General features: G+C 41.5%; 1 protein-coding gene across 5 annotated transcripts in view; it reads left to right on the top strand.

Annotated features, from left to right (window-relative positions):
• Window positions 1–1,361: 1,361 nt before the first annotated feature.
• The window catches only part of LOC133266680 (Y+L amino acid transporter 2-like), a 28,536-nt gene continuing 14,115 nt past the window's right edge, over window positions 1,362–15,782 (top strand). For 2 of the 5 annotated variants that reach the window (XR_009742485.1, XR_009742484.1), the window contains exons 1-3: window positions 2,185–2,360; window positions 11,680–12,197; window positions 13,188–13,313. Coding sequence is in view for 3 of the 5 variants with exons in the window: in XM_061448149.1 (XP_061304133.1) it covers window positions 11,696–12,197; window positions 13,188–13,313 (628 nt within the window). In the remaining 2 variants the exon portion in view is untranslated. Of the gene's footprint in view, window positions 2,131–2,184; window positions 2,361–2,969; window positions 3,222–11,679; window positions 12,198–13,187; window positions 13,314–15,782 lie in introns of those variants that run through there. The other 3 variants (XM_061448149.1, XM_061448148.1, XM_061448150.1) reach the window with 3 other exon arrangements.

Here is a 15,782-nt window from a genome sequence, read left to right as displayed (position 1 = left end):
CAACATGTTAGGCACACGCATTTCTTCAAGAGTGAAATGGAGGAGGGGACAGCCACACTCGGGACTTGAGGGGCACAGAAGAAGGGGTAAGGAGGAAGCTTTGGGGTAGCCATGGAGGGGGGAAATGAAGGCTGTGTGCCTGATCAACACAGGGTGTGTGAAGGGTGTGTGGAGCTGACATATGAGCCAACACGTCAAAGTCTGATGCTTCTTCTGTTGTTTAACTCCAGTGCTATAAAAGAGGAACGGAATTTCTGTGTAACTGGAACACTCAGCACTGATTTTGACTGTGGCAAGTCCAGGGTCAGTGAGGACAGCCAGGCACAGTCATACAGTGCATGCACAACTCTGACAGGAAGCCCAAGTCTGGCATGTGCTGAAATCATGCCAGTTCTGTGGATGTGGCAGATGGGACCCTGGTCTGTGAGAGAAAGGCTTGCAAGCACTTGGGAAGGCTAATCTTTGAAAAGCTGGTTGGTTTCCCACACACACCTTCCAACACAAACAGTATTTTGTGCACTTGGGATTAATTGTAAATGCATCTGTTATAGATGAGGACTGAAGGACCCTGTGCTGGCTGAGCTGCAAGATGCAGCCAGCAGTGGTAAGGAACAGGAGGGAGTGGAGGACTTGGCAGACATGCAGCTGAACTGTTCGCTGCATATGGAAAATGGTATGAATGAAGAGGGCTCTGGAAATAATTGAGGTACTCTTGTTTCCGGTGCAGAGTATGAAAAACCTTCCTGAACAGTTATGAACGTATAAGCAGTAAACCAGAAAATGTCACGTGCTTATTCAGGCAAGCATACCTCACTTTGCTGTTCCATAAGCAAATGCCTATTTGTGTAGCTGTAACACACAGAAGAATTGCTATGAGCAGTAAGGTGGCACAGGAGAATCATCACTGCAGAAGTGCTAGCCAAGTTCTGCAAGACTGTAAAAATGAATGAGAAGCATATGTTATAAAGGAAGTCATATTCACTTCTTTACGATATCCATCCTACATATGTAAAATGCAAGATAGGTGTAATCAAGAAAGTTTTCATGCAGTCTGCATGCTTTGTGATTGCTCAGTGCTGAGTTATGTGCTGTTACTGTAAATCTGTGGGAAATGTCAAGCAGGACGTAACCACCAGGGTCAGACCAAAGTAATATTAATGAAGAAAACATTTTGGTTCACCTTCTAGCATGCAGCCTTTACAGAATTAAAACAAAGGGCTGAGGCTGGCTCTGTAGAAGGATATATGAAAAATATAAAGGTGCACTAAAGCTCTAAGAGGGGGCAAATGTCTGAGGACAGCACAGCGTAGCACACCATCAAAAAAACAGTTTCATGACCCAGATTGGAAACAGCACAAATTCAAGTTTGAATTTCAGAATGAAAGTAGTTATACTTCCTTGAAAATATGCATTCTAGTTTTTAGAATATAGTTTCTTAACACTGCCCTGACCAAAGAAAAAGATTTAAAAATGACAGAGATCCTGATTAAGGAACATTGTTCTCAGCCTCTCTGTTCTTCCAGCAGAGACCAGCAGCCCTGCAAAACAATTCTGTTGCCAAAATGTTCTTGATATATTATAAAGTACGTAACCACACACTTGCAGGCAGCTGGAATTATGCAATCTTTTCAGGCAGACTTAAAGAGCTCTCAGGAATAAATAACCATCCTTCATAGATAAAACTAAAGCAACTTGGAAGCTATTTATTCAAAATACTTGTTGTACCTGTCTTTGAATAGTGTTTCGAAAAAGGGCAGCCATTTCTGTGTAAACATTAACTGTAGACCTGTCTCATTCTAGAAGGAAAGCGTATTTTTACAAGATGTTACTTTAAAAGGAAGAAATAGGAGGAGCACTGACTTTCAGTAGAAAGACTTGGGCTGTTTCTATTATCCATTTGGGTCATTGAGGGTTACAGTATGGAACGCGCAATATGATGCAACTTTCCTGCTTGTTTTCAAGTTGGATTACTGAGGCTAACTGGAGGAATATTTGTGCTTGAATTTAATTGTTTCACTTTCCTACATGGATTAGTCGCCCATTCTGATGAAGTCCTGTTATCTGGTGCCTCTACTCAGTCCCGTGACTTAAGACTTGCTGGATCAGCTCCTTCCAGATGCTCTTTGACACGTAAGTACAAATTTTTGCCCTACTATTTAGACTTGTCGTTCATGGAAGAGGAAAATCCCAGGTTAGTGCTCTTGAATTCATTAACTTTTTGCTCTGCCGAGAAAGCCTTATTTTCTGGATGTTTACTTGTTTTGGAAATACTGTGCTGTATACCGTACTGGCTTTCCAAAAGTACTTCATAGTAAGGGCACCACATTGTTTCAGAAGACAAAGCTGATTACGCTGGGTATGTAATTTCTTTCTTTGCTTATTTGTTATCATAAATACTATTTTAAAGTTTCTTTATTTAAAATAAGATCTTAACACCAGATCAGCCTGGTTTGTATATTATTATGTCATAAATTAGAAAAGCCACAGATACATAATTCTCCAGTTCAGAAAAATAACTGAGTTGATAAATATTTAACAATAAGTAGATTAAATTTCAAAGAAAATTTGTATTTTAAAAAAAGTAAACAAAAATATTGGGTTGTTTGAAATTAAATAATACCTGTGATTTTCAGTTAACTACCACTCTTTACTAGTCTCCCCAAGTGAAAATCTTTCTGTTTTGTCCAATTGCACCAAGAGAATAGATGTGTTCTTTGTGTACAGTGTTAGTAAGAAGTCTCATTGTGACTTTTTAAATTAACAAGGAATTAGACAGCATTTGTTTCACATTAACACCTAGGAAAATGCTCTAGGTTTCAGTGATGCATAGATGAAAGATATTTTTTTCCAAAAAATTCCTTTTGTCTTATTTCTATCGCAACTTTCTAAGGAAAATAGAGCAGTGGATATTTAAACTGATGCTTCTTGCCTGCTAATGACCTCAGTCGAGGCTGTATGGAGAAACCGCATTCCAGGAGAGTCTGGGATCTTCTTTCTTTAAAGCTCTCATTGATTTTAGTATTCATGCTACTGCAATAAAAACAGCAACTAAAGGCAAGGCTAAACTGAAAGTGAGAGAAGAGGCTATTCGTGTTAGTCTTAATCCACCCACCCACCCTGGTGAAACAAATGTGTGCTTATTTAGAGCAGCAGCTAGACAGTCACTATTCGATTACAGTAGCCTTCCTGCTAAGGGAAGCAAGCATATCACCTACCCTCTGGTAAGCTGCTACCTTCTCTTTAAAATACTTTTCTTATATTTGGACTGCAGTAGCTTTTCTCTCAAATATCCTCTGTTTCTCCTAGGGGAAATCCATCCTCTGAGCACAGTAATGAAATTGGAGCATATGAAGCATTAATTCACTGAAAATTATCATAAACATAGAATTCAAAAACCAAAAGGAAATATGCTTGTTTCCTATTGAGTGGGATATGTTTTCTTCAGAGGAGATCAAAGTGGATTTTTTGTTGGTTTCATTATTGTTATTGCTAACAGTGTTTTATTTTATGCTGCTCCTTCATAATGTATAATTTGATTTGTTTGCTTTATCTCCCTTCTCACTGAAAAATGTTCAGCAGTATAATCTGCTACTTTAAGACCTGTTGATTCTCATGCTAAGCATGTTTTGAAGACTACACATCATATACACATTTTTGATTAATATAAATGTCCATAATTGGAGGAGTTTTTATTTTAAGTTAATCTGTTACATGTGGGAGAGAATTACCCAGAGTGTAAATGGAGAAAATAAGAGATTGCTCATGCCTTTAAAAATAGCTTTCTATACATATATTGCTTTCTAATATAAACATAATTAAAATATGCTAGGTTTTGTTTTTAAATGTCATCCTTATTGTCATTAATTTTCTAACTGAAACAAGAAAATATTAGGGCTTTACAGAATCACAGAATCACATACTGGTTTGTGTTGGAAAGGACCTTAAGATCATCAAGTTCCAATACCCCTGCCATGGGCAGGGACACCTCACACTAAACCATGTCACTCAAGGTTCTGTCCAACCTGGCCTTGAACACCGCCAGGCATGGAGCATTTGCAACTTCATCTTTTCTGGGGGTCAGGGCTTGGCCTTTCTGCTGCATCAAGCAAACCTAGGGTGTTCTCAGCATCTGATCTCCCTGTTGCCTACCTGCAATCATGGCCTCCAGTTATCACTTTTATTGCCTGGTTTGATTTGCTATGTTCATTGATGGCATAGCAGACTTTCATTATTAAACATTATGTGGCAGTAGACAATAATCACCTAAAGAAAGAGCCATGAAATTATCTGGAATAATATTAAGGTGTATGCTTGATGTCCAGCATGTTCCAGCATCTTTGATAGGAGATGACTTTTGAATGCCCTCAGTTTAGAAGGGAATCTGCTGAATAGAACAATATGTGTTATCTAAGAGAGATCCTCTGATTTATTTGGCAGTTTTCTTGAATTAAAAGCTGAGAATGTCACACTTCCATAACTCCTGGCCAAGCCTTGTAGAAACATTTAGCAAAGGTAATTACCTCCTAAAGAAGGAGGCAATCACTCATGAGGCTGTAAGTCCCTAAAGGATGGAAAGTGTCTGAGCAATTGTGCCCTACCAAACCAGTCCTACACTAATTTATGGAAGAACTGGTTTTTATTTCAGCTCTGGTTTTCAACTACTATCAAGCTGTCCCTTCTTCCTTCACTTTTATGTGTGTTTTCTGGCAGTGGCTTGACTAAAAAATTAGCTATTGAGAATTACCTGTGTGTGGAGCAATTGTTTTCTTTAACTTCTCAGGTGTCGGTCTACAAGTTCCTTTCTGATGCTCTTTGTGCATACAGGTAGGAGGTAAACATAAGACTGCAAAGGATTTAGGGCCATTATGGCTGTTTGTGCTCTCAAGTCATTCTGTTTTCTTGCTAAGACACTTTCCTGCATTAGTTAAGGGAACCCCTAAGGAAGAGGAGGACCTGAATGAAAACAGGGCTCTGAAGTTCTGTAGCAGAGAGCACTGGCTGACACAAGGCACAGGCAAGTGTTTGCAGCTGTTTTGTTTAGACTGCTGCAGCCTCTGAGGCACATCAGCATGTTGATGCCTATCTGAATCTCTGATTTCCAGAAAGCGGTAGCTCTTTCTGCTTGTCTCAGGCCAGGGGGACCAACAGAGCAGGGACCTTCCTTCATGTAGGAACCTTTTATGTCATTACCCTCAGACTTCATAGAGAAGAGCTACAAAAATCACAGAAAAATACCTGTACTTAATATTTTTGCTGCCATATTTTTTTTATTTTTGCAGTAGAATTAGCCTCTAAGTACTCAAATATGCTAAAGCAGAATGCCAGGATGCAACAAACCTCCCTTTCTTAATTACTGCATAAATTAAGTTTTTCCATTCTCAGGAAGCCATTCTTCATTCCTGTCTGATAGAGGATTCACTGTAGGGATTTGTTACCTATCATAATACAGGATTTTCTAACCAAAAATGGCAACCCCCCTGCAAGAAGTCAGTTTGTTACAGCTCTGGTGGTTGCTCCCAGCACATAAGCCTTCCCAGACCTTAGCTCATACTGTCATTTGGATTACGTGCACCTTCAAAATGTGACCTACAGAGTTGCCCAAGTGACAGAAACAGAGTCATGCTTGAACAGCTAGGCTTCTTAGTTTTTTTGGCAAACAAGCTCAAAGCAGGAGCAGCAGTGATGGCCCCAGAAAGCGGAGGTGGTAGTATGAGGATGAAGTGACAGTGATGACAGTAGGGCAGGACTACGGCCCAGGTTCAGTAGAATCAGAACAGCAAAATGAAGGAACCATAGTGACAGAGATTAGGCATATCCTCAAATTGTTTTCATCACTGCCTGGATTGTAACAGCAGTAAATTTCTTACACATTACACAAAAAAATCTTCTCTTTTTGCTATTATACAGGAAGACCTGTAGAGGAAACTGTTTAATCATAGAATCATAGAATGGTTTGGGTTGGAAGGGACTTTTAAAGATCATCTTGTTCCAGCGCCCCTGCCATGGGCAGGGACACCTTCCACTACACCGGGTTGCTCAAAGCCCCATCCAAATTGGCCTTGAACACTGCCAGGGATGGGGCAGCCACAGCTTCTCTGGGCAACCTGTGCCAGTGCCTCACTACCCCCACAGTAAAGAATTCCTTCCTAATACCCAATCTAAATCTCACCTCTTCCAGTTTAAAGCCATTCACCCTTGTCTTGTCACTACATGCCCTTGTAAAAAGCCTCTCTCCAGCACTCTTTATGTAGGCCCGCTTTAGGTGCTGGAAGCTTCTATAAAGTTTCCCTGGAGCCTTTTCTCCAGGCTGAACATGCCCAAATCTCTCAGCCTGTCTTCATAGGAGGGGTACTCCAGTCCTCTGATTGTTGCATGAAAACTTTGCTGAGAACTAGCATGATTCGTGCCTCAGTCAAATCTTATTTATTTAAGGAAGACATAGTCCTGAATGAGAAAATTAATAAAAGCTTCAACATTGTGACTCCACTGAACAAAATCAGTGCACTGTCAAAGCTAAGGGGAATATTGCTATTGGCTTGGTGGAGGGAGTGGGGAAAGGGGCAGCAAAGGGAGAGGCAGAAGCTGTTTGAAAGATTTTGTTCTCAGTTGCTACTTTCTTGCATATTTTCAGCAGATGTAAATTGGGCTAACATAACTACAGTGAAGTTACACATCTTGGTTCTGAAAACTGAATCTCTTATCCTTTGATTCTTAGGCTGTACCTATTCATGGACTTAATTCAGAGTTTGGTTAAAAGTGTTGCTAATGTGACATCCAACAAAGTATAGAAGTTTTAACTGTTTTTTCTTCTTTTTCTTTTTAAATGGGCTTATCCAGAGTCACTTATTTGTGAAAAAATATTTCCTATAAGAGATCTGAAATAGAGAATAAAAAAGAACGCAAAACACAGTGTTAAGACAATAATTTGAACTTTACCTTTGTACTCTCACGAAAGCTACAGATTGTGAAAGTTCTACTAGTTGTAAGTAGCATTGCCACTTTAAATGCTCAAATTCCCTTTAGCTACCAGGTTATCCAACTAGACATCAAAGTTCAGGTTGGATATCACCTATGCAAGTTACCTCTACAAGTTACAACCTGTCAATTGCATTATGTATTTATGTATCCTACTTTACAGGAACATATATTTATCTAATTTGTCATTGAGACTTCATCTGAGGAAAAATGGTAGCCATTGGGTTTGATCACTACTGGCATAGCTTCACATTCACATTCCCTCCAGAACTGCTGCATTTTAAATTCTCACTCCCTTTGAGCAGTACCCACCTAAATATTTGTTCATCCTGGCTCAGAGACAAAGCTCTGAATACCCACATTAAAAATAAAATAAAAAATTTAAATATCCCAGATGAGGCACAAAAAGCATGAGCTAATTTTAAACTAGCCCAGCTGCCCAAGGAGTATTAATACAGAGTTCTGCCCAAGTTTCCAGCATGCTGTGTCCTGATAGGCTGTCTGAACACCTACAATCACCAGAGGGTGTTTCTGCCAACATTTCACATAGCTATGAAAAGCAGAAACAGAGCCAGGAGGTTCTGGAAGTAGTAGCTCCTATAATTCCTCCCTCCCAGACCAAGGTGACATATTTTTTCTTAAAGGGACAAAGTGAGACGTAAAAGGAGCCACATGTGTGTGGCATCCATCAGCAAAACACGGGAGACTCACTAATCACGCTTGAACACCTCTGGCAAATTAATATTTAACTTTACTACCATGTTCCCACAGTGCTCCTGTGGTTAGAGAAAGTGCCATTGGAATGAGAAAAGTGTTTAATCTTTAAAGATAGTTTGACATCTTTTAATCTTTAATTCTCATCACACTTCCTTAGTTATTTGATCAACTAGGAAACTGAGTTGCCCCAAAAAAAAGCTGGAAAAGAGCACATGTAATTATAAATTATTCAGGATTGCTGAACCAGACATGTTTAATGAAGGAAAGCAAACCTTTCAGAAAGTTTGGGGAGGGGAGGTTGTTCATTTTAAACTCACCATTGACACATGTTTTAACAACATAAATTTGTGACCAGATGTTTTTGGCCAGTGTTGCATGGAGGAGCTTTGATCTACTGAGAGAACTTGGCTTTAATTCATAGGATTTTGAGGAAGGTTTTTTGGAAGCATGTGGAGTGTATGTGGAGCTAGAGAAGGAAAAGAGAAATAAATTTCTTTTGAGACAGGCCCCAGAAAAATTCTTTGTTCTAACTAAGCACCATTATGAGTCAGCAGGACCCAAGAACCGAGACAGTCACTGCAGTCATGGCAGTCGCATTTCCCTTCCCCATTCCTAAGTACCTCAGCCCCACAGGGTGTGATGTGTGCACAAGGATGATTTATCCATGCAGCTAGGCAGTTACATTGTTTTTCCCAGCTCCCAGCATAATTGGATCCTGCCATGCAAGCACCAGAGTGGGAAGCTTTTACAGTTGTGTTTGCAGGACTCTTACACAAAAGTGTTCCAAGGACAGAGTGTTCAAAACTCAATCCCTATGCATGCTAGTGGCTCCTACCCAGAGGTCAAGTGAGATTAATAATCAACATGCATAATTCACTGCAGCAGCAATGTCATCTCTAGGAACAGCCAAAACTCTTTTCTTAGAGTCACAGAATTATAGCCCTAAAGGGCAGGGGGGGGCAAGACTGTTGGTTGATATTCAAACATCACCTGCTACAAACTCAGGAGTGTTGTCTCCTGACTAGAAGGAAGTGCAGCAGGAGGACCAGGAGACCTTCATAGATGGATAAGGAGCTGCTGAGGGAACTCAGAGGAAAAAAAGAGGCTTATAAAATGTGGAAGCAAGGACAGGTGGCATGGGAAGAGTACAGGGATGTTGTCTGGGAAGCTAGGGACCAGGTTAGGAAAGCTAAGGCCCAGTTAGAATTAAACTTGGCTAGGGATGTGAAAGATAACAGGAAGGGATTCTATAGGTACATTGCAAATAAAAGACAGACTACGGACAACATGGGCCCCCTCAGGAAGCTCTCAGGAAAACTGGCTACCCTGGATTTGGAGAAGGCTGAGGTTCTGAATGACTTCTTTGCCTCTGTCTTCACTGGCAAATTCTCTGACCCAAGTCTTGGAAGGCAGGCACAGGGACTGTGAGAATGAAGACCCTAGGCCCACTGTAGGAGAGGATCTGGTTCGAAACCATATTAAGAATTTGAATGTACACGAGTCCATGGGACCTGATGAAATCCATCGATGGGTAACAAAGGAGCTGGCGAAGGAAGTTGCTGATCCACTGTCCATCATATTTGAGAAATCATGGCAGTCAGGTGAAGATCCCGATGACTGGAAAAAGGGAAATATAACCCCCATTTTCAAGAAGGGGAAAATGGTTGACCCAGGGAATTACAGACCAGTCAGTCTCACCTCTGTGCCTGGCAAAATCTTGGAGCAGATTCTCCTGGAAGGCATGCTAAGGCACATGAAAAACAACAAGGTGCTTGGTGACAGCCAGCATGGCTACACTAAGAGGAAATCCTGCCTGACCAATTTGGTAGCCTTCTATGATGGGGCTATGGAACTGATGGACAGGGGTAGAGCACTGGATGTCATCTACCTGGACTTGTGCAAATCATTTGACACTGTCCCACACGATATCCTTGTCTCTAAATTGGAGAGACATCAATTTGATAGGTGGACCACTTGGTGGATAAAGAACTGGCTGGATGGCTGCATGCAAAGAGTTGTGGTCAATGGCTCAATGTCCATCTGGAGACCAGTAACGAGTGGTGTCCCTCAGGGATGGGTGTTGGGACCAGTCTTGTTGACATCTTTCTCAGCGACATGGACAGTGGGATTGAGTGCGCCCTCAGCAAGTTTGCTGATGACACCAAGCTGTGTGGTTTGGTTGATACGCTGGAGGGAAGGAATGCCATCCAGAGGGACCTTGACACGCTTGTGAGGTGGGCAGGTGCCAACCTCATGAAGTTTAAACATGCCAAGTGCAAGGTCCTACACCTGGGTCGGAGCAATCCCAGGCACAGCTACAGGTTGGGCAAAGAAAAGATTCAGAGCAGCCCTGCAGAGAAGGACTTGGGGGTGTTGGTCAATGAGAAAATGAACATGAGCCAGCTTCAGTGTGCGCTCACAGCCCATAAAGCCAACCGAATCCTGGGCTGCATCAAGAGCAGCGGGACCAGCAGGTTGAAGGAGGTGATCCTGCCCCTCTACTCTGCTCTTGTGAGAACTCACTTGGAGTATTGTGTGCAGTTCTGGTGTCCTCAACATGAAAAGGACATGGAGCTGTTGGAACAAGTCCAGAGAAGGGCCACCAGGATGATCAGGGGGCTGGAGCACCTCCTGTATGAAGACAGGCTGAGAAAGTTGGGGCTGTTCAGCCTGGAGAAGAGAAGGTTGTGTGGAGACCTCATAGCAGCCTTCCAGTATCTGCAGGAGGCCTATAGGGATGCTGGAGAGGGACTCTTCATTAGAGACTATAGTGATAGGACAAGGGGCAACGGTTAAAACTTAAACGGGGGAAGTTTAGATTGGATATAAGGAAGAAGTTCTTTGCTGTGAGGTTGGTGAGGCACTGGAATGGGTTGCCCAAGGAAGTTGTGAATGGTCCATCCCTGACGGTGTTCAAGGCCAGGCTGGACAGAGCCTTGGGTGATATGGTCTAGTGTGAGGTGTCCCTGCCCATGGCAGGGAGGTTGGAACTGGATGATCTTAAGGTCCTTTCCAACCTTAACTATTCTATGATTCTATGGTTTGGGTTAGAAAGAACCTTATGATCATCTAGTTCCAACCCTCTGCCATGGGCAGGGATACCTCACACTAGACCAGGTTGACCAAGCCTGTGTCCAAACTAGTCTTGAAGACTGCCAGGCATGGAACATTCTCCACTTCTTCAGGCAGCCTGTTCCAGTGCCTCACCACCCTCATAGTAACAACCTTTTTCCTTGCATTTAACCTGAACTTCCCTTGTTTAAGTTTTAACCCATTGCCCCTTGTCCTATCACTACAGTCCGTGATGAAGAGTCGCTCTCTGGCATCCCTGTAGGCTCCCTTCAGATACTGGAAGGCAGTGTATCAACCAACCCACACAGCTTGACATTGGGAATTTCACCTGACAGCCATGATTTTTCAAATATGATGGACAGTGGCTTAGGAACTTTACCTTCCCGCTCCCTCAGGACCTGCAAATGGATTTTATCATTTTATCCTCATATTAATGCTATCCTCCTGAGGCTAGAGCTCTTTAGTACCTTTTTCTCTCTTTTCTCTTGTGTTCCTCAGCAGATAATTTTCAGATGGGTGTTGTTTGATGAACGAGATAAAAATGAAATAAAGTTCTTCCTGGGATGAGACGATGCCCGTAGGGGACACTCCAGCTTTATTAGAACATGCTTCCAGGGTTACAGTGTGTCCTTATGCCCCAAGATGAAACTTCAGTAGCGTAAGGTAGAATTACAATTCAAGGTAAACAGTGAAAGTGAACTGAGAGTTCATGAAAGCTTCAGGATCTATAATCAAGGACAATTAGCCTTTCAAAAGGTACAGAACAATGAAAGTTAAGTAAATTCACTAGTATGTGGCTCCTGGACTGCAAAATAAAAGCAGGCAAAACAATTATTCTTTGTACTTTTTCTGCCTTGCAAGCTAATTATCTCATTCGTGTGCATTACAAAAGATGTTCTCTCCTCTTGTTTTCAGGTAATGATAATTGAGGATGCCAGCCCCTTGGCAAATGCGCTGCAATAAGAAATCCAAAACTAAGCATGGAAGAGCTGAAATGGACAGCATGGAAGAGACAAGTGAAAAAATGCAGATGAAAAAAGAAATCACATTGCTAAATGGAGTTTCTTTAATTGTAGGGAACATGATTGGCTCTGGGATATTTGTATCACCCAGAGGTGTTCTAATGTACAGTGCTTCCTATGGACTCTCTCTAGTCATCTGGGCGCTTGGTGGGATATTTTCACTATTCGGAGCTTTGTGTTATGCTGAATTGGGAACATCCATCGTTAAATCTGGAGCCAGTTATGCCTATATTTTGGAAGCATTTGGTGGCTTTGTGGCCTTCATCAGACTCTGGTCTTCCTTGCTAATTATTGAACCAACAACTCAGGCAGTGATAGCAATCACGTTTGCCAACTATATTGTTCAACCAATTTTTCCTCATTGTGAGCCACCATATGATGCAGTCAGGTTGATTGCAGCTGCTTGTATATGTAAGTAAAGTTATGATTCCTAGAAGTTAAGAGCTATAATTGTAGGTACTCAGAGATACTCAGGGAGATTTTTCTGAATTTCTTCACCTGCTATTATGGAAAATAATTATTGCCCCTCTAAAACACATTCCTAGGAACTAATAATCTTTTATTCACACAGATTGTATTTGGAGCTGTGATTACGAGAGGAGAGAGGAGAATTACAACAATTTGGCTGGGGAAAACTATGACTGCTGATTAAAGATACATATATCTCTATGGATCATTGGCCTAATTGGCAGCCCACATTTGGTCCATGCTCTCCTGTATTTCTTGCAAATCACAAAAAATGAACAAAAAAATCATAAAATTCATATGGAATTAAAAATAATCTGCCTAATATGAGTGTTGTCTCTAGAGAAATTGTGTAGTTTAATCAGACACTCCACAAAGTTGACTTTATCGTGACTGTATGTTTTAGGTGAACACAGGGATAACCATTACAAATATGTCCCCTAGTAGATGGACTGCACTCAAAGTATTTTCCTTATAAATATGGATTTGTCAAGCTAGGATATGAGTTCCTTTAAGGCTGTGCTTAAAAATGGCTTAAACTGTACAACACAGCAAAAACTTCCAAAAGGGTAAGTAATTTTCCGTGGAGGCAGTACTCCAGGTGGGGTCTCATGAAAGCAGAGTAGAGGGGCAGAGTCACCTCACTTGACCTGCTGGTCACACTCCTTTTGATGCAGCCCAGGGTACATTGGCTTTCTAGGTTGTGAGTGCACATTGCTGGCTCATGTCCAGCTCTCATCTGCCACACTGGCTGTTGCAAATCACCTCCCCATCCTTCATGTGCCTTAGCATAGCTTCCAGGAGGGTCTGTTCCATGATCTCCCCGGGCACAGAGGAGAGTCTGACAGGTTGGTAGCTCCCAGGGTCCTTTACCTTCTTACCCTTTTCACAAGCGGGTGCATATGCTCCTCTCATGCATATTCTTTTTCTCTGCAGGTTCCTTAACATTTATTAATTGTGTCAATGTAAAGTGGGGAACCCGTGTACAAGATGTTTTCACTTACGCAAAAGTTATGGCCCTTTTCTTGGTGATATCTGTTGGCCTTTACAAAATTGGTAAAGGTAAGAATCATTTTAATTTACTTAAATTCTTAAAAATGAACTGTATATGAATTTCAAAATCAGTGCAGGAAGAGCAGACTCATTCACACTTACATAATCAAATGCTGGGGTTTTTTTTCTGGAAAAAAAAAGCCCTGCCTGTCATAGGAAGATTACAGAAATGTTTTGGCTTGTTAAGCAATGGGGTGTTAATTTTTATTCTATCCTTTGCATGGATGGAAGACCACATACCAAGTTCTGCATTGCTCGAGTTAAGTAGCAAATAGCAGCTGAATTAACATCAGTTTAGTGCTAACTAGTTTAAAGTCAGCCTCGGTGTCTCTGACTCGTGCTGATTAAAGGCTAGTGTTGCTACTTGTCTTATGACAGAAAAACACAGCAGAAGTTGCCAGACACATCCTTTCCATTTCTCCTCTCACCACAGCCCCTGGTGCACCCATGGCAGAGAGGCACTGCAGCAGCCTGCAAGGGGAGATCATAAGGAAGGCAGGCACATGTCCTTGCCTTTGTTGGTGAAGAGATGTGCATGTTTCTAGAAACTAGGGAGAAGCCTGTGATATGAAGCATTGTGGTATTGTAAGACATCACAGGACAGATGAGCCACTTCATATCAGCCGTAACTGCACTGAGCTGAATAAACTGAAACGCTTGAGAATAGTTTATTCCTGTGCTACCTCTGATCTTTGCATATGACACTAGATTTGCTTTTATTGATTTGGGCCTCTGGTACAGGGAAGTCTCTTCCAACTCCAGCTCTCTTGTTCAGCTACTAAGGTTTTTTCATTCTCCTTTCCCATGAAATTGCCAAATAGCCACTCCATTCAACTGAAATAAGGATGGTTGCCCCCTTCACATCAGGAATTATCTTTTTCTACTGATGAAACTAGCTTATAAAGCTTTATAAGCATGCTTACTTTTCCATGTTTGCTGTCTTTCTCCTTTACTTAGCTGCAGTTGCATTAGCTGTTATGCTTTAATGCTTCAACAGCTTTTAAGACAGCTTTTTTGTTTAGCCATTATCTGTGCATGTCAGTTGTCACCAGTTTGTTCAAGTCTAAAGACACCCAAACAAATGAACTCAGTCCTAAAGGCATGAAGATGCACAGTTCCATGAAGGAGTAGTTTCCCTCATGAAGCTGCTGCAGTTTTACAAAGGTGTGAGCCCATGATGTCCTGTCCCCACAGTCATAAATTTACCTATGCTTCCAAATTGTGTCCTTCAAAACTTCCAGCCTGCTAGCTGGCATGCAGCTGCCAGGATGCAGCTTGGCCAAGGGGCCATTCCCTCTGCTCCTGCATCCATACAGCCCACACTAGCTCCTTCACATTGCTTCATGCGATCAGGGAGGGTAAAGGCAGAGAGGAAACATTACTCTGAGGAACACAAAATGCTGAGGGTTTTTACTGGTAGTCAAGGTCTCATCTCTGCTTTCTTTAAGCAGAACAGAGCACTTAAATACAGAAAGGACTGGAAAGAGGAATGATGTAGACTTCTGGAGGAAGCTGTGATCAGGTCAATGCACTCTGAAACTCAGCAGCTTTTTTAAAGAAAAGAACAGTTACGACATTTTAGCCATGACATATTCCTTCTGCTGTGCTCAGTTACACCTCGTTTTAAACATTGAATATTTATACTGAATGTATCTGATGTTGAATATGAACTGTCTTTAGTGAAAAAAAAAACAACAAACAAACAGTTTTCTTGGTCCTTTTGGATTTTTTTTTCTTCCAACTATTTTCTCCTGCAAAGTGTGTGTACATCTTCACCTTCCTCGGTTTGAACAGTCTCCTTGTAGTTACTGCTTTTCAAAGACTGAATTGCTTTCATGGTATCTAGAACCTCCCTAGTTTAACCACAAAGTGAAGTTGTTTCATTTTACAACAAAGACCTTACTTTCTTCCTTAATATAGGTTTAAGCATGTTTCTGTGTTTCTTAATATTTAACTCACTTTCAGTTACATTAGATAGTTGATTTTCCTTCTTGCAAACTCAGTAAAGCCTTTCCTCCCCTTTCCAGAATCACAGTGAAGGCTCACACAGATTCATTAACATTTTGTCTATTTTGCAGCAGGTTTTCATCTCAACCAATTGAGCTAAACTAGAGGAGAATTTTGAAAGGAAATCAAGTCTCCTACCTTTATTTTTATAAGCACCTTTGTGGGACAGAGCATGCCACTGAGAACTATGCCTTCAGGATATGAGCACAGATATGAGAAAGTAATATGACAGATTCAGGAACCGAAACTGGGTTTCCAGGAGTGCCTCTGCCTGGCTGACAGGGCATAGCATGACTTCAATATGGCTCCCCCCTTCTGTAGGTTAGACAGTGATGCCAGGAGATGAGCACGCGCTGAGTTCTGGTAGAATTATCCAAATATTAAAACATGGGAAAATATCCTCTGCTGTCTTCCTGTGCAAGAGCAGCTGTCTGACAGTCTGACTGAAAATTTCCTACATGTCAAGTGAAA

Source organism: Pezoporus flaviventris, unplaced genomic scaffold, assembly GCF_033815535.1.
Source record: "Pezoporus flaviventris isolate CSIRO_AGI_PZ_B2104156 unplaced genomic scaffold, CSIRO_AGI_Pfla_v1 ptg000007l, whole genome shotgun sequence".
NCBI classification, from domain to species: Eukaryota; Metazoa; Chordata; class Aves; order Psittaciformes; family Psittacidae; genus Pezoporus; species Pezoporus flaviventris.
Note: the sequence above shows the minus strand (reverse complement) of the source record. Positions and strands in the feature narration are given on the sequence as shown.